The following is a 23,719-nucleotide window of genomic DNA, read 5'->3' on the forward strand; positions in this document are numbered from 1 at the left end:
CATCGTCGTCGGTGGCGGAACCCAACTTGAGCGTGAAGCGTTTAGGCTTCCAATGAAGAGCTCCGAGACCCCGTGAAGGAATTCTGCTGCTCGGTGAGGAGCTGCCCGCTTCTCTTCTCTTCTGTTCCCAGCCAGCAGCAGCCTCCTTTCTGTCTCGGAGAAGCGGCGGCTGGAAAGACAGGAGCAGGTGGACACCCTGAGCAGCCGCTGGGCTGTGTGATCAGCGTCGCTTCCCCTCACAAAGGAGAGAGAGAGGAGTACGCCTGCGCGCCCCGCTCAGTCTCCAGGAGCCGGGGGAGGGCCGCGGGGATTCCGCGTCGAGAGTCAGGCCGGGTGAGGAAGGCAGAATTCAAGGGGAGAGACCGGGCAGGGCTCGCTTACCTCCGTCGGGGAGCCACCCGGCCAGAACTGAGACTGCCTGCCTGCCTGCCTTCCGTGGCCCGCCTTCCTGCAAGCAGAGTGAGTAAGAGGCTGTGTCTTCAGCCTGGGAAGGTGCTGAGGTCCTTCCTTTCCTCCTCCCCCCCCCTCCCCGGGTTGGTTCCCCATTGACTGGCCTTCCCCGCCTAAAAGTTCTGGCATTGGCGTCGCACGAGGCAAATCTCCCCCCCCCCCCCTCCCCGCGGGCCAGGCTCTGAAGGCGACAAAAGCAAAAGGGAGGCAGTTTCTCATTGCTGATCGTGAAGCGGCCAGCTTCTTGGAATCGTTGACCGCAGTTCGCCCAGAGAGGTGGAATCGAGAGAAGTCTTCTGGATGTTCTCTGGGGCTGCGGTCCTGGAAGCCTTTCCTGCCGGTGGATTCAGCGGGGCTTAACTCATGGTAAAGATGCTTAGGGATACTACTGGAAGCATCAGATGCCTGGGAATCAGCGGTTGTATGCGCAGGCTAACGTGTGCAAGCTGTTCGACAACCACCTACTGCGATGCTTTTAGCTCTTCGGGGAGGCATTGCACATGCTGAGTATGTGAAACTTATTATGCAGGCTGCTGCCTGCTCCTGGCAGCTGTCTCGTTAATCTGATTCCCCCCTGCCTCCCCCCCCCACTCCCGGTCAGTGTGTGGTGATGCTTTTATCAGTTTGCACAAAGACCAGGCAGACACTCACAAAGCCGAATGCTCCCAAAGCAATGCTCAGTCTAGTTACTCTTCCAAATGGAGAAACAGACGGGCATCCTAATTTGGCTAAACAGGGATGTTGTCCGATAGTGGTTCCCTATGTGTGTCCCACATGTGGTTGCCCCAAGTGTAGTGAGAACATGAATGAATTAATATTTGCCTGCTGCTGGTAGTATACACCAAGCTCATTTAAGTAATGATATTGTGTCTTCTATGCGGCGGTGCTGTCAGCTGGCACGTGCCTATCAAGATGTGTGTTGAGTGACTGTTGGTTTCCTGTTTGTTTCTATTCTTTTGGGGGAAGATTCCTATGAAACACTACTCTTTGTTATCTGGGAAGTAAACTGCATGGGGTCCAGACTGTATGCAATATCTTTGCTATTTGTAGATGAATATTTATGCCTATTTATTTTTAGCCATGAAAATAAAGGAGTTGGTATGCTGACCTTTTACTATTGCACAAGGGGATGTCTGCATACAGGATGTATGCATTATGCACATGCTCTTTTTTGGCATTCGTGTTTGCACAAAGGAAAAATGGGAAGTGGGGGGATAGCTAAGAAAGGCCTGTTCTTGTCTTCAGATGTCTTGTTTCTCTTTATAGGAGAAATTAAAATTGTGGAAGTGCTATGATGGTTTCCTTTGTCTGAAAAGAAGTGCCATATCTGATGGGTTAGGGTTAAGACAATTACTTCTGCTTTACATTACACAGAAAGGGGAGGGGGAGGCTTGTAGTGAAGGGAGAGTGGGCTCCAAGCACTCTGCTTTCATTGTTCAAGACAGAGAGCCTTATAATAGAGTGCCTGCTTTCTTTTCAAGCCCTAGGCAGCAGCAGCAGCTGCTGGGTGAAGCAGGACAAAAGCAGTATGCTGACCTTCTTTGCTTGATCTCTCTCTCTCTCACCCTGCATTACAGATTGGTAGATTTGCCATCAGGAGGCTTTAACCCAGAGGCTGGAGGACATTCTCTTCCTGTCTGCAGCGGGGATTGCCAGTGATATAAGCAGTGAAGGACTCTCCCCCAAGGTGGCTGGACTTCTGTATGAGCTTTGGCACTTCTCTGTTGCCAAACGTAGCTGACTAATCCACGTGGGAATGTTTCTGTAAAGGGGGAGAAGCCCAGCCCAGTCTGCTTATAAACCTTGCCATTGGATGAGTGGACGGGCACTAAGATTGCTGGAGCTGCCAAAGAAGCTGCTGGACATGTCCTTGGAAGCTTTGATGTAACACTCCTGGGATTGTAGGCTCCTTATTCCAGGGAGGCTGTGACTAGCTCTGAAAGCCAGAAGGAATGCTGCCATGATGTTTGGATGGAGAGGCAGCATCGGCATTGGTTTTGAACACAGCCATGTGTCTGATTAGGAACTGGTAGTTCAGCTGAAATTGGCCTTGCTTTCAGTATGTTTCTGACAGGAATAACAAAGCACCAGCGTCCATATTCTCTTGAAAGACGAAAACCAGAAAAGCAAGACGAGAGTTTAAGGTCTAAGAGTTTGCCAGTCCTGAATGGATCTTCTTTCCGGATTAACATCACACCAAGTGCTCTCGCGACAACCAAGAAGACCTTACAGAGTTTCCAGGGGTGCTCTGATCAGAAAGGTTGCCTTGACCCTGACCTTGACGCTGCTGTTCCCAGGCCTATGATGTCTTGTACAGACTCTAGCATTTCAAGAATTGGAAGTTTAACTGAAAGAACAGAGGGCAATAACTATGCTAGCAGGAGCCAAGGGGTTTCCCCAGCTTCCACACTCCTAGTGATCCCTGGCAGAAAATTTCTCAGCAGAGTATTGATAGACTCCCGGTTCTTCTTGGTTTGCATGTGTTTACTGACATTTATTCAGTCCCTAATGGTGTCTGGCTATCTGAGCAGTGTCATCACCACCATTGAGAGGAGGTACAGTCTGAAAAGCTCTGAGTCTGGGCTGCTGGTCAGCTGCTTTGATATTGGCAGCCTGATAGTAGTGGTGTTCATCAGTTACTTTGGGGGGCGAGGTCGAAGGCCGCTCTGGCTTGCTGTAGGCGGGTTTTTTATTGCTCTTGGGGCTGCCATATTTTCTTTACCTCATTTCATCTCTCCACCATATCAGATCCAGGAACTGAACTCCTCTGTCTCTAATGATGGCTTGTGCATTACTGGCAATACAACAGTCAGAGACCAAATGGAGCCCCCAGTCTGTGCCTTAGATTCTGGGGGGAAAGACCATTCACTCTATGTAGCTTTATTTATTTGTGCCCAAATTCTTATTGGCATGGGCTCCACACCCATCTATACCTTGGGACCAACCTACTTGGATGACAATGTCAAGAAAGAAAACTCTTCACTCTACTTAGGTAAGGTGGCTATGTGTAAAAATCTTTGGATACAAGTTTGGAAGGGACCATGGTCCTTTAAAAATGTTTAGCAGTTGTTATTAGCCCACTGAACGTTTCAAATGAAATACACATACAATCTATCTAAAGTTAAGCAGTTTCAAACAGGTTTGGAAGTATTTAACTTTCCTGCTGAAATGAACGGAACTTAAAATGCTTCTGTTTAGTTGGATGGTCCCATGGCTTATATGTCTTTAATTTTCAAAATTTGGTTGCTGGGTTATTCATGCTCTTGACTGTCTTGAGGTTGCAAACTTCAGTCTCTTTAATTACCTGACCTCAAGACTGTAAAGAATCCTATTATTTCAGCCATCACACTTTAATGATGTCTGAGCAGTACTTATCTAGGGTATTGGATGATAATGTCAGTGAAGTCTCTTGTGCATGCTAATTGCTATAAAAGTGTTGTGCCTCGTGGCCATTGCTCCAGAGAGCTGGAAAAAAGTTGACATTTTATTGCATGCATAGAACTAAGTGTAGATCTTGTATGTATACAATAAAATGTTGCAGTTTCTACGCTAAAGCTATCAGGCTGATAGTTACTAGAACAGAGCTTGACCAAAAGTACAGCTTTGACTGTTGCAGCATAGACTGATGTACTTCCTAAATGGGATTAAATGCAAACAGTGGGTGTGTGGAGAAATGCCTTTTACTTTGGAGACACATCCCAATATGTCAAGGTGTGGTGCTCACAGACCTGCAACAGTACGTTTGAAAGGATCTTTCCCCCTGTTGTCAAAAGACAGGCAATAAGGGGGAAGTTGGTTGATCCCAAGTATCACTTGTCCTGTCAACTACTCTGATGAATATCCAACCATCAGCACTCTTTAAACACAAGTAGATTTCCCAGAGGAAGGCAGTGAAATGGCTAGCTCTTGCCTAGGCTGGAATCTGACTTATGACAACTGAGATTTTGGATGTGGGAGGGTAGATTGTGTCTTCCTGGAGACCTTGGAAAGGGAAGATTATAGACACACAAAGTTGTAAGCAGACAGCGAAATTAAATTCCCTTGGCATAGAGGGAACAGGACCCATATGGGCTGATTCCAACTGGTGATAATTTGCAGGAAGATGCTCTCATACTGGGTTCCATCTTGGATGGGAGCCATGGCCATTTGCACAAAGGACAGGAAGCCCAGACGAGACTCAGAGGTAATGGGAAGCTATGAAAATGGCATAACGTTGAAGTTGAAAGAGCCTGCCTTAGAACAAGACCAGTTAAGTCATGTGTAAGGCGAGGGAGAGTAGACTGTGGGTTTGTACCTTTTCTTTGTATTTCTTTCTTGATCTTGTTTCTGTACTTAGTATGTGCATGGACTCCCCCCCCCCCCAATAAATCCTTTTTAAAATGCTTTATGCATCCCATGTAGTCCTCCACCATCCAAGTGCACTATCCAAAATAGGCACCAGGGGAAGTGAGACTGTTGGCTGCTAGACTGATCGTTCCCTGTGAATGCTTAAATTCAGTAAGTTGTCCAAGTGGTAACCAGTCATTTGATAGCTGGAGATGTGGGCACTTGGTAGAACCTGTAAATGGCAATGTGGAATGGAAACAAGTTCTGGTCTTGGTGGGAATCTCTCAAATTGACCAGCTGGTGGCAGAAGAAAAAGTGCAAGATTTGGGAAGACTTTAGAGAGATGTTTCACCAGGTGGAGACTCAGGACAACCTTTGAGTACTTACACATCTCAGAGAGCCAAAACGGAACCAGACATGTGGGTTATTAGACTTGAGAATCATTAGGCTACATTCCTGCACCAGTGGATATACAGTTTGTATTGGTGTGAAATTATTGGGAGTAGTAAGAACCATTTGATTCTGAGACCTCTATGGCACTTCTGTATGGCTATGCAATAAGCATGGTAAGTAAACTATCTTAAGATTCTCAGTCTGGCATGTGTGCTTAGAGTTGAAAGAATTGTATCATTCTTGCAGTGGATCAATCTGTTCGGCTTAACTAATACTAAATCAATTTACTATAAGCTGCTGCTTCCAGGAAGCTTCAATAGAATTCACCATTCTTGATTCATGAAATCAGTTTAGTGGTATGGGCTGTTTGTTCATCATTGTCATTTTCAGCGAGCTTTTCTGTTTACTTAATGAACATTTGGAAGCAGAACACTATAATATAATAGCTAAATTGAACATATGTTTCTAACATTAATGTTGTTGTAAGATAGACATTTGTTTATGTTGCTTTAAAAAGGGCAGGAGTTTCTGAAGATAGTGCAGATAAATATATATCCTTAACACTATTTTGTTCCCTTATATATTTGGGAAACAGCCTCCTGGGAGGAGACTGTCCAGGGACCTTTCAGTTCAGGTCCACCCTGATTGGCTCTCCTCCTCCAGCTCCCACCCTCCCTCCTTGCCTGCTAGAAGCCTTGTTGCTGAGGCCTCCATTGTTGCCCATGAGGAGAGAAGCAGCGACAGAGCTTTGTGGCTCGCAGGTACGCTCCTGCTGGGAGGAAGGAAGTTTGCAGCCTCCCTGCAGGGCCGCAAAGCCTTGTCACCGCCGGCGGGGGGAGGGCTTTCCACTCGCTTTAGCCCACTTTGCCGACCAAAGGGAGCCACTGACACCCTCTCACGCCCTTCTGCCTGCCACCACTTTCAAAGCTCATTTTAAAAATGGGCTTTGATACTAGTAATATAATAATTGCTTTGTGACCACCATACCATAGGGAAAGTGAGAAAGAAACTTTGAACTACAATATTTTCAGACCTTATATCAATATCTGCATTAAGGAAGTTCATTATATATATGTGTGATAACTTATCCTTAACACTATTTTGCTCCCTTATATATTTGGGAAACAGCCTTCTGGGAGGAGACTGTCCAGGGCCCTGTCCGTCCAGGTCCACTCTGATTGGCTCTCCCCTCCAGCTCCCACCCTCCCTCCTTGCCTGCTAGAAGCCTTGTGGCTGCAGCCTCCATTGTCACCCACAAGGAGACAGCGACAGGGCTTTGCAGCCTGCAGGTATGCTCCTGCTTGGAGGGAGCTGGGGGGGGGAGTTTGCAGCCTCCCTGCGGGCCGCAAAGCCCTGTCACCGCTGCCGGCGGGGGGGGGGGCTGCTTTCCACTCACTTTAGCCCACTTTGCGGGCCAAAGGGAGCCACAGCCACCCTCTCACGCCCTCCTGCCTGCCACCCCTTTCAAAGTCCATTTTTAGAATGGGCTTTGATACTAATATATCATGAACTGTGATAACTTCTTACACATAGATAAGTTACAGTAAGTTGGAGTAGAATGGCACTTTTTCCTTTATCCCCCCTCTCCAAGGCTGCACTTCTCTTATTTCTCTGTAATATTATCTTTGTTACCTTATTCTAATGAGACTGGCAGCTTTACCCTTAAAATGCATATAGTGATAGTGAAGGCCGGGGAAACCATAATGTGTACTCATCAGTATGGAGGATCAAAAGAAGCTAGAATCTTCAGGATGAAAAGTTTGTGGATATATCTGTTCACTTCGTTTTTTCCAGAAAAGTGAAGAAGCATACCTTCTTTTTGTTTGTACATGCACAGTTGGTATAATTGTAATTTAGGAGTATGTAATTCCTAGTGATTTTGACAACTAAATGGGTAGTGGTGTGACATTGCAGGCACTAAGAAGATCATTAAATTGCAATGAAAAATCAATGAGTTTCTGAAAGTAATAATATTGTGGCTTAAGTTAGGCTAATTTTGTTTAAAACTGATACTCTAGGAGAGAATTAAAGTGTATAAATTTTAGGAGTGCTGACCATGTCTTTAGGCAAATGCTCAGTATTTTATGGTCATTCTTGACCTTGCCTCCAAAAATGACCAAATGTGGGAGTTAAATCCTTGTAAGTTGACAAAGATTTGTTGAAGATCTTAGAATTTAACAGCAAATGTGTAAGATCAGGCCAGTGGTCCAATATCCTCATTCACATACTGGTCAGTCAGGTGCCTCCATAAACATACAAGCTGGACATGGAAGCCAAAGCGTCTCCCTGATGGTATGTCTCTCACCCAAGCTGATACTCAGGGGAACCTCTGAACATGGAAATTCCAATTAGCATTTGCAGCTAATAACCACTAAGGAACTTATAGTCCATGAATGTGTCTAGCCCTGTTAAAACCATCTAAATATGTGGCCATGACAGTTTTTCAGCACTTTGGCTTACAAACTGGGCCACTTTTGGGGGAGCATGTTCAAAATGGCATGCTATATTATTATTATTTATGCAAGGTGTGTGTCCCATAGCAGGAGATCCAAGGATTGTCTGGCAGCTAGGCAAGGAACTTTGGTTTTGCCATTTCTGGCCTCAGTGCCATGACTCCTAGTGTTTCTTGGAGAACTCCATCCAAATCCTTGCAGATCTCCTATCCATACACTAAGCAAGGTCAGCCTGAAATAATCCTGTTTCTGGGTTTTCCCCATTCTCAATGTGCTCTTTTACAAATCTGCTCCACTCTGATCTTTTTTGGCTTCATGTTCCCACTTTGAACCTGTTCTGGATTCCACTCCCCGCATATTTCACAAACACTTTTTCTTGCTGTGCCACTATAGGGCCTTTTGAGAACTATTGTGCTAAATTGATAGCTGTTGTTGTGTGTTTTATTTTACTTCATTTGTAGGCCAGTTTTCTCCCCAAAACAGCATATGTCATTTTGCCCCATAATAAGCTACTAGGAAATGGGCAGTAGAAAGGGTGAGGGAGGTGGCAAATTGGGAGGGCTCCTGCCAAGGAGGGTGGGTGAGGCAGGAAGGCAGGCTGGTTAGGACAGTGTGATGGAGGACACCTAGCCACCATCCCTTGTGGGAGGTAGGAATGTGGGCGGCAGCAAGGAGGTATGTGCCCAGGCCATTCCTCGCCCTGCTGGAAAGTTCGCACATGGGAGAGTGAGGTGGTGTGGATGCCTTGGTAGCAGACTGGCCTATAGCGCAGGATGGTGGGATAGTGTTTTGTGGTGCCCAGGAGTCTATTGTGAGTGGTGTGGAGCGTGACCCCCCACCCTTACATGGCCTCTCAGGAGCTAGGAGGCCAGGGGAAGTAGCATGGGCTCTGCAAAGCGTGGCTTGGCAACACATCCCCCTTCATGGCCCAGAGGCCAGCCAAAAGGTTGGGGAGCAGGGGAGCTGGGGAGCTGGATGCGGCAGAGTATAGCTGGATGGACATACCCATCTCCCAGCCTCACCTGGTAGCAGCTTGCCCTCCTCAGGCCGAAGAGCTTTTGGATGATGTGGCAGCCTTCTGATTGGCCCTCACTGGGGAGGACCATCTCCCTGTTGGGGGATATCTTCCAGCGAGGGCCATTCAGAGGCCTTCTGGTGCTTCTCAGTGTCATGCCAGCTCCTCTGAGTGGCCCTTGGGAGAGGCCCCTCCCCTCCAAGAGCCATCAAAGGTCCAGTACATCATTGGAGGCACCCTTCACATTTTATATAGTATGATGATAAGAATCTACTGCCTCATCTATTTCCAATTCAAATTTTAATAGAATGTGCAGATGTGAAGAATCACATCTGGATCACTAGATCTCTTTAATTTTTATTGAACGTATGTGTACCACCCCCCATTTTTTCTGAGGGCAATAGACTTCCCTTTAGCTGCTGTCAGGTCTGGTAGGAAAAAAGAGAGTTGTGTGTAGTTTTCCCCTCTACAGGAGCTAGTTGCAGTTTTGGAGGGGAGAAAGGGTTAACATCCCCTGACAACTTAGACAACCCCCACTTCATGTGCATTTGGAAATCAATAACATCTCCAGAACCTTACCTAGTTCTCTTAAGGCCGAACCAGATGTGACAGTGACTTTGAGGTCGCCATGAGGACAACTCTGCTGTTTTAAAATGCTGGGAGGGCCCAGTCTTGATTAGGCCCGTTGCATGTTGTTCTTGTCACCCTTCATACCTTATCAGATGCCAGAACAGTTGTGCCTCCCCCCCTCCCCCCATGGCTGTTTTGCACTGAAAAATTCTGGGCGGGGGAGTGTGTAGAAGGTTATTGATTATTTTAAGATTTATTTTGGAGGTGGGAAGAGAAACAAGAACTCCATAACAATAGAAGAGGCCAAACAGCACCCAGCTCTTTAGTTTTTAAAAAGGCTTGTAACACAGGTCTTTGGGTAGTGATGCAAGATGTCAGTATTACGAGGGAGTGATTGTTTATGACTTGTGGTTGCAGTCTGGTTGTAAGAGGTTTGGATCAAAAGGCTTTCATAGTTACTTATTAGATTTTGTTTGAAGTACTATTTTTAAACTATTGTTGTTACCCTCATAGAGCTTATGAAAGACTGGGATATAATTTTTTGAACAAATAAAACATGTAGGCTGCTGCAGCAGGATAAACCTGTAGAATGGGCTAGCTCAGTAGATTTAGTCGAAATCCTGTCTCTGCCCTTCAGTTCACTGACAGGTTCCTCTACCCTCCAGGGGTAGTCAAACTGCGGCCCTCCAGATGTCCATGGACTACAATTCCCATGAGCCCCTGCCAGCATTTGCTGGGGCTCATGGGAATTGTAGTCCATGGACATCTGGAGGGCCGCGGTTTGACTCCCGCTGGCCCATCAACAGTGGCCCAAGTTCGTTTCTCACCATTGTTTCTCACCATTCTCACCTTTTGTTTCAGACACCAGCACCCAGCTCAAATAAAGGTCTTTACGGTTTTTGTCACACATACTTGAGAGTTCTGTGAGTTTACAGGGAAAGAGTTCCTTGCGTTTGTATTTAATGAGAGATGAGAGAGTTAGAGATCTTTCAGTTCTGTGGCTGCAGGCTTTCGAGACTGCCTTTTTCAACTTTTGGAGTAAACGATTCTTTAAGGTCGTGACTTGAAAGCCAGGAGTGATGATCCCCCTCCACTTCTGATGATGGACAGATAGTTTCCATATCTGAAAGAAGCCTCTCTCTGACAGATTGATTTCAGCAGGCCTGGCTGTCCAAAGCTGCTCAGGCAGATGGAACGTGAGAATAAGCCTCGCTGTAAATGGATTAGTCAAGTGAGCAGAGGGCAGCCAAGGCAGCCAAGGGCACCTGATAAATGCCATTTATCACATGGCTGTGCCACTCAGTCACGTGGAAATTGTTGCCACATTTGCCATATCACCTAGGTTATCAGTCACAGAGAGAGCATTTCTCTCCAAACCTTTGCATTATATATATAACATATTTTTGAGATCCAGTTTGTGGGATTAAAATAATTTGATTCAAGATGCAAATACAGAAACATCCAGAAGAAAATCACACGAGTGAGCCAAAGTGTAAAGAGCATGAAGCTGGAAAGGAAGGTTAGGATCTTGAAAAATAAAGTTCAGGTTTTGGAATGCAAGGGTGATCAAATGAGAAGGAGATGCATTTTTGCAGAATGTAACGCAGTTGTGTTGTGCCATTTTGTCTATGATGTATACTGCTGTTTCTGAAAACAAATAGATGTCTTGATATAAAGTGATGGCAAAGTTTTATGGCTTCTTAGAACTCTGTCTCCAAGAGTGCTTTTCAATTGTTAACTAATGGCAATTTTATAAGATCTAGAGATCACTAATTCTGATTTTATAAAATTCACCTTATTGTAGCTGTGAAAGCTATTTTATTTATTTTCCAAGTTTAATCCAGCTCAGGACTGAGTGCCAGTGGCATGTCCTCTAAAATGTAGGCATGCATGCTCAGGCAGGACAGCTGTTTTGACATTCCTGGCTGGATGTCTTGCTCTCAGAAAATGCGTTTGATGCTTATACATAATCTCTTGGCTGCTGTTACCCCAGTCCATCTGTCAGGATGGCGTTGTACAAGTTTACAAGGTGGAGTATCATTTTTTTTTTCAGGTTGAGTTATCAAGCAATTATATAATTAGCAGAACAAGTCTGCTTTATAAGCACTTCCTTATTTATTACAAGGGGGAGGCCTGAGAGAAATCACAAGGAAGAGAAAATCCATTTCCTCATACTCTTCTTGTACACTGTTGCCCTTGTCTTCATTTTGTTTGCTTTAATGCTCTTGCGCTGTCCTCCTTCTCTTCCTGACAACTTACAAGGCCTTGCACCAAAACTCCACATGGGTGCCTTGGCAAGTATTTTGGCTGTTGTGGTAACACACAGTGTTGGCCCAATTTTCCTGGTGCCTGTGCATGCAGAAAAGTCACAATTAAGATTTTGGTACTCTTCACTGTAATTTTATTTGCAGTTTAAATTATATATAAGGCTAGGCTTTGCTATTTACACAGGCACCAGTGGTAGTAGATAAGTGGCAGTCTCCTATTCAGGTGTTAGTGAGACCAGGATGTAATGAACTTGTCTACTGTCAACCTGAATGACCCACAGGGGTATGAACTGTGTGCACTTGACTGTGTCCATTACTTGGGATTCAGAGAATTGTCTGAAGGCACTGCTGGAGCTAGGCGAGTCCGGCCCTATAAGCTGCTTAGATAGGGGATGTCTAGGAGTCATATGTAAGCTGAACTGAGCTCTTTGGAACAATAGTTAGATATGTTTTCTAAAGGAAAAATATGAGTCATTTCTCAGGGCTGCAATACTTGTTTTATATACTTACAGCCCAAATCTGAGTGCTGCTGTGGTGGTGGTGGCCAACCAGTGCTGGTTGGATCCCTGTGGCTAGGCTACAGGTGGGAAGAAAACAACAATGCATGCCCCTCTGCTACGTGCAAGCCATATAGATCAGTGGTGCCCAACCCCCGATCCAGACACCGGTACCGGCCCGTGGATCAGTTGGTACTGGGCTGTGGCTCCTCTTCGTCCTCCTCCTCAGCTGCTGCCTCGGGGGCTGCCCTGCCACTCTGCTGCTGGCTCACCTTTGGTGCTCTCCAGCGGCTGCCATGGGTGGGGCTCCCCCTTAGCGTAGCATTGCACAGCTGCTGCTGGCAGTGCCCCCCAGTGGGTGGCAGGAAGTCAGGGGCTCCGATGGGAAAGCAAGTGTAGTAGGGGCTCAAGCGGTGACGTCCCTAAGCAAAAGACTATCCCCCCCCCCGGGCCTCAGTAAAATTGTCAAGCGTTGACTGGTCCGCGGTGATAAAAAGGTTGGGGACCACTGATATAGATAGTACTTGGGATTACATAGCAATCCTAGCAATACCCACCAGTCAGGTAGCAGAGCCCTATGCCACTCCTCTGAGTACTAAACACTGGCCAGTTACTGCCTGCTGATGCAAGCAGTGCCCCTGGAGCTTAGCATGAAGGCAGGTGCCCAAGAGCCATCAAACATTAGGCAGTCCATGTCAATCCTGATATCACCACTAGCAGCATGAGGCCAAGAAGAGAATAGTCAAAGACCAATATGGGTAGGCACTTGGGATCGCATGGCTAGGGCTTCTGGTTTGATTGCCATGTGAAGAAAGGCCAGAGTCGGGCAAAAGTGTTTTGGATGACTTTTTGCTCCCACAAACCCCAAAAGGAGAAGCAGGATGGCTCAGTTGATGGGCCATCCTGTACATCCATCACTTTGACCGAAGCACCCCTTCACGATCCCTCTGTGCCACACTTGTGTCCTGCCCACCTTGGATCCATCCATCCACCCATTCCCCGAAGGCTCAGGGCGGTTTACATAAAACAGAACAGAAACAATGCAGAAACAATCAGTTTCTGTCTTCATCAGTTAGATCATCTTGATTTAGCACAGCAACGGAAGCTTGGCAGTATCCCTGTGGGAAATATGTTATCCAAGGGGAATGTAGATAATAACATGATCTTGATATCTGCAATATGTTACTATAGATGCATCTCTCTCCAGTTCTCATAAAATTATCTGGTAGTTATGCAGTAGGAATGCTTGATACAAGGAAAAAAGCTAATGATGTCAATGGAACAGTAATTGTGTAAAGGCTGAAGCAAAGTATCTTTACAGGTTAGTGCCAAGATTATACCTAATTATACTACAAAAGTAGGATGATTAAACCCATGAAACAGATGGGAAGGATGGTATGCGATAAGGTAAATATGATGTGTATAATTTGTCAGGTTTGTTTTCCATTCTGTAATAGGTTTCTTTTATGTCTTGAGGGACCCTACCTTAAGAAAACACAGCTAATATGGAAAATGTGTCAGGGCACTGCTGATGTTTACAGCTGCATACACTGATGTTTCCAAATGGGTATAAATGCAGTGTGAGTTAAAATGAAATACATTCTTAAATCCTAGTCAGTACTTAATTAGATTAGTTTTATTGTGTGGTATTAATCCTCACAAAAAAGCCAATAAGCAGACATCTTGTGACCTGTTTTATGGCCCCTTTCCTTAAAAATGTGGGGTATGTTTGCTTTGTGTGTCTGCTTCTGAGAGAAGGGGATGTGTACAGGGTAAAACTCTTAACTAATTTTAGAGGATCACATAAGATCCAGGAGAGCCATCTTTGCTTGTGCAGTGGAGCTACAGTGGATGTGTGTGCTGTTCTTTCTTGGTCCATATTTGAGTTATTGGTGTGACTGAGAATCCTGAGGAAACAATGAACTATTGCCTATTTTGCAGCTGGGGACTGGCATCTTTTTGTGGAGCTGTGCCCAGTACATTGCACTTCCAGACCATAAGTGGTGTTTAGTGGCCCCACCTATCGTCTTGCGAAAGTTTTAATTCCCAAATGAGCAACCCGGGCAGCTGAAAGGAGAAAAGCTTTTGACCCATAGTGCCAGTTTCTCCAGAATAAATAACAAAATAGGTATGAAAGATTAGAGTTGGCCTCCCACAATGAAGTATAGGCAATTCTGGTTATGAAGGCTGTGAATCCTGTTTCAAAATAAATGTTATCCTTTCCATATAAAGTTTTCACATATTTGCTTAGAGAGTTGCTTCTTCCTTTGTCTCTGGCATGCCAGCTGTCCATCTGCCAGGGTTTGTTGACCCCCCCCCCCCAATTGTGGAATAACATTAAAGTCTGCATTCTTCTGTCTTGAGTGTATGCACCCTGCAATGTGTTCCAGCTTGGTAAATGGTTCTTTATTAATTATGTGTTGGAAATGCTTTGAAGAATCAGGCTGTGACCTATTGCCAGCCTTTTAAAATTGAAAAAAAAAACATGTTAATTTCCCTAAAACAGAAGCCTTGTCTTTTAAGTTGTCAGCTGTTCACTTAATAGGTGATAGTCTACTCTTCCCTACTGATTTTCCTGTGCTTTCCATAACATTTAGGTTAACTGGTTGTTGGACCTTAGCAAGATATTGACAGGGACCTTATTTAAACCTCTTGTAGCAAAACCTGCCCTGACTTGGGTAGCTCAGACTAGCATGATGTCACCAGATCTTGGAAACTAAGCAGGATTGGCCCTGCTCAGTATTTGGATTGAACACCAATGAAATCCAGGGCTGCTATGCAGAGGCAGGCTGAATGTTTTTCCTTGAAAACTGGGTTTTCAATGTGAGTTGTGTCTAGACAGCATTAAAAAAAGTGAAACCTGCTTTGAGTGTTAACATTTAAAAGATAATGTGTATTTAAGCCTAGGACCATATGGGTTATACTAGCAAAAAGGAATGGACACAATTTTAATTTTTAATTGAGTTAGAGTTGCATGGATGATACCATTCTATTCTGGAAGTGATCAGAGTAAATGACTAGTCTACAATTAACAACCAAGCCAAGGTTTGAGAAAGGTTGCTTGACTATAGAACTTTTTTGTCCCATTTAATGGTTCAGTGCACTGTTAAATCATACTCTGAAGCCACAGAGGACAGAGTCTACCAGTGGCTAATAGCCACATGATTAAAAGAAACCTCCACATTCAGAGGCAGTAAATCTCTAAATACCAGTGCCGGGAAGCAACATCAGAGGAAGGCCTTGACCTTTATGCCCCAGTTTCGGTTCTCTGGAAGAACTGATCGATCGCTGTGTGAGACAGGATGCTGAATTAGATGAACTGCTGGTCTGATCCAGAAGGGCTCTTATGATGATCTTATGTCAGTAGATGGTTATGCTGCGAAGCTAAGCTCAACATAACAAATTTAGCACTATGTATAAAATTCTATATTTGCTGCTCTTCATAGGTCTTACCAATTGCCTTGATCCAACCTTAGCTTTAATTGGCCCTCTCTACCATATATGTAATGGTTGGTGACTCTGTTTCAGCATATCTGCAGAAGTGTGCATGCACATGAAGTGTGCAGAAGTGTGCATGCACATGAAATTTATACCCAGAAGAAAACTTTGTTGGGCTTAAAACTGCCACTGGACTCAAACTTTGTGCTGCTTCAGACCAACACGACTACCCACCTGAATCTATTTTAGGTTTTGTAAGGAACGTTGGAGCCTCTTGTGGCGCAGAGTGGTAAGGCAGCTGTCTGAAAGCTTTGCCCATAAGGTTGGGAGTTCAATTCCAGCAGCCGGCTCAAGGTTGACTCAGCCTTCCATCCTTCCGAGGTCGGTAAAATGAGTACCCAGCTTGCTGGGGGGTAAACGGTGATGACTGGGGAAGGCACTGGCAAACCACCCCGTATTGAGTCTGCCATGAAAACGCTAGAGGGCGTCACCCCAAGGGTCAGACATGACTCGGTGCTTGCACAGGGGATACCTTTACCTTTACCTTTAAGGAACGTTGGGAATGCAGGCCTGCATATAAGCAATTTTTCCAATGATGAGAAAAGGGAGGAGCAGCTTTCCTCTTACCACCAAAAGAGGCTAAACCTGGTGTAAAGGGGTCTGCATGGCCAAAGGCAAGTAAAACAAGGCTGGCAAAAGGTGAAGTTTTGTGAAAAACATTTGGAAGTGGGCTATGAATTCTGATGGTGGTTCTATAGGTTTGCGAGAATCCCTCTATTTCAGATGTGTTGCTTCTTTGTTCGCTATTCTGAATGTTATGTAGTCAGTGGGATTGTAGCCAACTGTAATCCAAGTAACAAATAAAACCCTGAGTAGAATTTGCTGTATAGCCACCAAGACAGTTTTACAGTATGCAGCTTTAGTAGTTCTAGAAGGTCTTGTCTAAATACTAAAAAAATGCTACATAAGACTTCTTAAAGTGCAAGCGTATTATTATGGAAGCAAAATATCTGGGTCTTCTCTCAGAAATGCACAGTAGAAGAAGAAGAAGAAGAGTTGGTTCTTATATGCCGCTTTTCCCTACCGGAAGAAGGCTCAAAGCGGCTTACAGTCGCCTTCCCATTTCTCTCAATATTCAGCAGTCTCTGTAGTCATTAGGTTCCATAAAAGAACATCATTTTAAGTTATTTATTTCTTCACTTAAGCAGATGGCAACCTTAACAAATCTGGTTTAACAAACAGGACGCAGTACTTTATGCATTTGTCTAGCTCAAAATATCTCAAAGGCATTTTGCAAAAATTAAAGTAATGAGCAAAATATTGGCAATGCAGAGTTTTCAAATGTAGCAGACACAATCAGTTCAGCAATATTTTACACAGCCTTGCATGTCTGAGTCTGACTTCTGATGAGGTAGTCTTAATTTAGCTTTCTGTACATAAAGTAATCCTGTCAGGATTTCAAGCAATTGAAGAAATGAAGATATAATATATATAAGAGGTCTGTATTTCAGCACCCACCTTAAGAAACGGAATAATGACTATATTCTAAGACAGGAGAGAAAAAACAAGCTGATGGCACTGAGGACAGAGAAAGTCATAGAGCATTCTCAAATGTTTGTACCTGCTGAATGAAAGGTGTATATTTCTTGAAGATTTATGGTTCTATTGTCTAAACTGAGTTGGAATGGTGTCTGCTTCTTCAGTCTGCATGTACCATTGTTTTCCTTCAAAGTGACTTCCACACCTGGTGTTTGATGTTTATGGGTAGTGGTTCCTTCTTCCTCCTTCAACACAGGATTATAGCAATTTTGTGAAACTTCAGGCATTTTCTTGGCCTTCCTGTGACCTTCCCTAAACCTGCATTACTATAGTATTTCTGGAAAGATCACAGAAGAGCTGAGGTGGCTGTCATGTGGATGGGAAAGTCTGGACTTTTTCTAATACCATCCACAATGGCCATCCCCTCTATGCTACTGGGGAGAGGGTTTCAGTTTTTAAGAAAAGTTGACAGATTGCTATAGAATTATAATGCTGTAATGAATTGCCAACTACTGGTTAAAACAGTCAAAAATTATCTGGTGGTGGTTTGAGTGGCTATTAAAGGGTATTTTTGCATGATTCAGTACAAGGCATTCCCAATGAGCAGTTTGGATCATTAGGCAGACAAGTTTTCATCACAATATACAGTATGCTGTTAAATAGGCTTTTCATATATTGCTCCCAGTCAAAATGTGAGCTTTTACTGGGCTCACTTTTGTTAACATTGCAATTGCCCTTGACTTCTGTGATCATATAAGTGTATGAACTAGAACTTGAATTGCTACTTGATTTGCTACTTGTGTCTCATGGAGGCTCCAAACACATGAGTAATATTAAACTATAATAATTACAGTAATGTGGTTTCCTTTGACTTGAAAAGATGTAAACAAAAGCCCTCATACTTGGGTCACATAATGTGTGCAACGGATGCATTAGAAAAAAATGATTATGCTTGGTAAGATTGAAGGCAGCAGAAAAAGACGCAGACAAAGAACAAGATGGATGGATAGAATAATTGGGGTATGTGGATTGATCTTACTAAAATGTAAAGAATTGACTGCAGACAGTTGGATGGTGGGCCAGGCCTTTGTTCATAAAGTTTCCGTGAGCCAGAAATAACTTGATGGAACTTAACAACAAAAATGTTCTATAGAGAAACACTAAAATTTGTGGTACGTGTTACTACATTAACTTTAAAGTAAAGATAGAACTGCTCCAAGAAGATTTATTATGAATTTTACCAGTTGAGGAGGCAGCAGAAGTAGGGTAATGGAAAGATGATCAGAGGCAACAGCCAAGCAAGGAAAGGAAGAAAAACTAGACATCTGTTTTACCAAGTGTAGTGACAAAAACAAGCTTTATTTGGGTTAGGCAAGATTATCTATTGCATTTTCTATATATTTTTTACATTTTTATCTTGCCCTTTTTTCAAGATGACATATTAGTCTGCTCTTCATCATTTTATCCCGGCAACCCCATAAGGTAAAGAGAATGTCAAATATCACCCAGTGAATTTAATGGCAGATTTGATTTCATACCCAGATGCTCCCCAGTTCTAGTCTGGCATTCTGCCCACTGCATCATGCTATATGATTCTAACCTAGATTAATGACTAGGTTCTATATTGATCATTGTTTTTCCCTTGCTTTGTTCAGCATATATTTTTAGGTATTTCACAGAAACATTTTTCCTTATTTATTTAGAAAATCTATGTGTAGACAAAATCCTACAAGCTAGGTTCCAGCAATATGTGGACCGAGAACTTCCAGAAGTACAGGCAGGATTTAGAAGAGGCAGAGAAACTAGAGATCAAATTGCCAATATATGCTGGATCATGGAGAAAGCTAGGGAGTTCCAGAAAAACATCTGCTTCATTGACTATGCTAAAGCCTTTGTTTGTGTGGAGCACAACAAATTGTGGCAAGTTCTTAAAGAGATGGGAATACCAGAGCATCTTATCTGTCTCTTGAGAATCCTATATGCAGGTCAAGAAGCAACAGTGAGAATTGGGCATGGAATGACTGATCAGTTCAAAATTGAGAAAGGAGTTAGGCAAGGCTGTATACTGTCACCTTGCCTCTTTAACTTGTATGTGGATCACATTATGAGAAAGGTGGGGTTAGAGGAGTCACAAATTGGGATCAAGATAGCAGGGAGAAATATCAACAACCTCAGATATACAGATGATACCACTCTAATGGCAGAAAGCAGAGATGAACTAATCATGTGAAGGGCGTGGGGCCCCCATGCTCTCTTTTTCTCTCTCACCCCGCATACTCCATCAATGCATGGGATTGTCATATCCACTCAGCTACTGTTGGCAATCATATGGTAACAGAGTGCTGGAACTGCATGACGCACAACTTCTATAAAAGGTCTGTCATCACATACGCATGTGTGAATAATAGTAAGAAAATAAACATCAATGCTAAATTCCCCCCCTCTCCCGTTTTATAGTAGGATTGAAAGGCAGTGGTGATATGGAGTGCTAAGATATATTGTTGGATCTTTTTATAGGCTATGCTATTTTCTAGTGAGAAGTGAAACTTCGAATTTTAACTATCTTAGCCTGCTTTTTGTTGAATATTGTGTTTTGTTAATGCCTATTATTGATTTATGAAGGAAAGCTTTAAAATCTATGGTGCAAGCCAACTTAACCCACGCTGACCTTCAAGGTAGGGGCTTAAAGGCACAATTTGTGTAGGTTTGGAGGCAGTCAGAGAAAAAGAGATGGACAGAAATCCGTTGTTGAAGGGTAGATTACAGGGATGTTACTTTGGGGGGACTGTGCCTAGCTGTGCCTTACTGTATGTCTGCTTGGTTCCAGCAAGTATATTTAGAAATAGATATTACAAATATTCACAAGTCCTGCCCTCACAGGGAAACTGACCTTTTAAGAATGCCCTGTGACATTCCTCCCTAGAAGGAAGTAAGCTCATGTTGGGAGAGAGGCAGTCTAGAAATTTAATAATAATAAATAAATAATGTAGAAATGCAAGACAGGATTTATAGGTGTTCCATGTTTTTGTCATATTTCTTTTTGATGAGGCGTCTCCCATGCATGAAAGAAGATTTGGTTCTTATATGCCACTTTGCTCTACCCAAAGGAGTCTCAAAGCAGCTTATAGTCGCCTTCCCTTTCCTCTCCCCACAACAGACACCCTGTGAGGTGGGTGAGGCTGAGAGAGCCCTGATATTACTGCTCGGTCAGAACAGCTTTATCAGTGCTGTCTCGAGCCCAAGGTCAACCAGCTGGCTGCATGTGGGGGAGCGCAGAATCAAACCTGGCTTGCCAGCTTAGAAGTCTACACTTCTAACCACTACACCAAGAGACAAAATTAGGGTTTTTATCCGAATTGTAACCTGCCCCCAGCCTCTGGGAGAAGGCAGGAAATAAGTAATATTAATAATAATAATAGTAATAGTAATATTTCTGCAAATAATAGAGGTAATTTTACTAGGTATAAAAAACCCCTTTTGAATCATAGATTCTATTTCACAATGTAGCTGCTCGCTCTATAAAATGAAATTAATTTCTGGTGTGTGTTTGGGACCCACTCACGATCCAAAGAATGCAGCCTGGAAATTACTTTATTCCTATTTATTCCTTTCACAAGCTACATTCTTCTAATGCAAGAGCTTCCTCCACCATTTTCCCTACCTGAAGGGTCTCAGAATGGCTTACAAACACCTTATCCTTACTCGTCCCACAATGGACACCCTGCGAGGTAGGTGGGGCTGGGAGAGTTCTAACAGAACTGCTTTGCAAGAACATTCATAAGAGAACTGTGACTAGCACAAGGTCACCCAGCTGGCTGCATGTGGAAGAGTGATGAATCAAACCCAGTTCCCCAGATCAGAGTCTGCTGCTCTTCACAATAACTTGATGCTGGCTCTCATTCTTGCTACATACAGCAGGGACATAAACTGCTGCATACCCTTTTGTGCTTAGATCTGCAGAACCGTGGGACTGAACTCTTGCATTCCCTAAAATATTGATACTGAATAGGTTGGGAAGTATTCCTGAATGTGGAAATATATGTCGTAAGTAATTGTTTTGGATAAAAGAAAATAATTTATATGGAGACAAAACTTGAAAAACTCAAGAGCCCTGCTAGATCAGACCAGTAGTCCATTTAGTCCAGCACCCTGCCTTCTACAGTGAACAACCAGTTAACTCTGGAGGGCCAATAACAGGGCATACAGGCCAAATTTCTCCTTATATTGCTCCTGGTCCTTGTATTTGGAGGTTTGTTTCTTCTGAATGTGAAATTTCGCTTTAGTCATCATAGTTATCCATTAATTTGTCTAATCCCATGTTAAAATCCCCCTGGACAGCAGGTAGTTTTAATGGGGATTGTATTTTTATGTGGGTTTTTTATCATGTAACCTGCCATGAGATGTCTTGCTGTGGGTGGTGGGGTATAAATCAAATAAATAAAATTTTTATAAACCTCATGTCTTCCCTTAGTTATCTTAGTATAACAGTCTACTGTTCAGTATAGCCCTACCGATTGTGGTGATGTGCCCGTCTAACAGCTCTGCCCACTTTGAATCACTGGTTTGCCATTGCAGTATCTCTTATGATGGCTAAAAAATATATTTTGAAAAACTGACTATAAGAAGATAGCTAGTATCATTTATTTGGCCTGACCACAAAGAGTTAAAGTGAGTGAATCCACAGCCTTTACTTGAACATACTTATGTGTTCTTGGATAACGGAATTTAGTATTTCACAATTTATTCAAGTTCATGTGATTTTTCTTTCTTTCTGGAGGCAAAAACAACTTTGTTATAAATGTACAATTGTAATTACTGGGGGAAAGTAGGATGTTAGCACAGTTAGGTGGATTGCTTTGTAAATTGAAAATCAAAGTAATTATTGCTTCTACAAATGCACCCTAGAGCTTCCTTGATGACTTTTAAATTACAAATATACATAGTTTTTAATTAGTACTGGCATTTGAGAACGTTTATGGAATACATGTAAAGTAACTAGCTTGGCTGAAGGCTTTCTGGTGGTTTTTAATTGCTGCTTTAACATTCATTTAAATTCAGTAGTCTGAATGAAATATCTTTTGATTTACTAGAAGCACTGTTGTGCATTACTACCTGCCTTTTCCAGGAGTCTACAAAGACTTCTGTAGTACTGCTTAATAAGAGAGCCAATGTGATGATGTATTCACTTTCTTTATACATAACCTGCCTTTCCCTGTCTTCCATCAGCAGGAAAAGACTTTTTACCTTTGTCTGGTGTTCCCGCAGTGATCTCTCCATCCTGCCTTAAGTTTTAATTACTGTCACTGTATTGAATTTGATTTTGGTTTGTATTGGTTTTATGATGATGTATCCCTAGAATGCTTTGTTTAATTGGTTAGCCAATTTAATGGCCCTGCTTAGGCAGAAAGGCAGGGCATAACTTTTGTAAACAATAGTCATCAATAGTAATAAATCTTTCATCCTAACCTATTTGTGAGGATAAAATGGAGGAGCAGCAAACCATGGATGCTACCTTGAGCTTGTTGGAGAAAGGAGTAAATAATTTTTGGTAACAGCAACTTCCCCCAAAGTTAGACCTATTAGAGATCTTTGGCAAGGTAGGTAGATTTCATTACCCATGTTGATGGTTGCTTGCAATACAGTTGTGTGTGTATGCTGCTTCACAGAGTAATAATCTACTAGGAGGAGGCACATTTGAACCAGGTTGAAACAACATTCTGAATGCCGCATCAGTGCTTACAAAGAGTCTAAGTTTGCAGTAATAGTAAGCTTTGTTGTACAGATAGCCTGGAAATTAATTGATGCATCAGTTGATGCATATTGTACCATGTATCTGTACCACATGGTGGCTCTTTATATTTGTAAAAAGCTCCTATGGGCAGAGTAGGGTCTGGACCCTGTCCGGCACACGTCTGGCTGTCCAGACTCTGCTTCCACCTGTGCAGTCCAATACAGGCATGCCCAGCAAAGCTGCATGTGCCCAGATTGGGCTGGCCCCTGCAGCACCCGCCCCTAGCAGCTGGCCGTGAGGCACTCACATGGTCTTGTGGCTGGACACTACCTCGTCCTGAAGGAGGGTGCACCTGCAGCACCCTGCCTGCCCACCACTCATCCCGACCACTGCTGGCACACAAGGTTTGTGTGACTGGTGGAGAGGAGGAGAGGAGGGAGCTCTGGGACATCATGGGGCTCTGCCCTAGGTGTGTGCCCCTCTGCGGGGTCCAGGGGAAGGAAGGTGGTGTGCTCTGTGCCTCACCCCGAAGCCCCACACTGGACTCCAAGGCCCTCCATGTGGCTCTGGGAGGGAGCAGGGAGGGAGGACAGAGTGCTCCGCCCCTTGCTTTGAAGCCCTGTGCTGTCCTGCAAGGCCCTCCTCAGGGCTCCAGACAGAGGTGAAAAGGGAGGCAGGAGTGCTCTGCGCCTTGCTACAAACCCCCACAGTGGGCTCCAAGGTCCTCTGGGGGGAGGTGGGAATGCTCACCACCTCCCCGCAAGCCTTGAGGCTGCCTGCACACTCTCGGTGCTGCCAACTCTGCCCGGGGGGGCCTGCTAGAGCCCGCTGTATTTTGTCTACAGTGGGCTTTTATGCTGGCTAGAGCATAAAGGGATTTTTAAAACCACTTTCCCCTTCCCCCATAGCCTTTTAAAATGCTGCTGAAGTTTGCTTGACTCTACAGTACAAATGGCATAGTGCTTTTATTTTTTTTTGGGGGGGGGTGTTGAAATGAAAACAGGAACAGCAAGAATTGCCCCCCCCCTTGTATGAAAAAA

The 23,719-nt window shown here is 43.8% G+C and overlaps 1 protein-coding gene across 4 annotated transcripts in view; it reads left to right on the forward strand.

The window, feature by feature from the left end:
- The first annotated feature begins 231 nt into the window (after positions 1-231).
- Positions 232-23,719, forward strand: part of SLCO5A1 (solute carrier organic anion transporter family member 5A1) — a 61,507-nt gene continuing 38,019 nt past the window's right edge. The window contains exons 1-2 of one of the 4 annotated variants that reach the window (XM_077352201.1): positions 232-459; positions 2,028-3,442. In XM_077352201.1, the coding sequence (XP_077208316.1) occupies positions 2,512-3,442 (931 nt within the window). In that variant the 5' untranslated portion in view covers positions 232-459; positions 2,028-2,511. Of the gene's footprint in view, positions 460-638; positions 817-2,027; positions 3,443-23,719 lie in introns of those variants that run through there. The other 3 variants (XM_077352199.1, XM_077352200.1, XM_077352202.1) reach the window with 3 other exon arrangements.

Source organism: Paroedura picta, chromosome 9 (genome assembly GCF_049243985.1).
Source record: "Paroedura picta isolate Pp20150507F chromosome 9, Ppicta_v3.0, whole genome shotgun sequence".
In the NCBI taxonomy this organism is placed as follows: Eukaryota; Metazoa; Chordata; class Lepidosauria; order Squamata; family Gekkonidae; genus Paroedura; species Paroedura picta.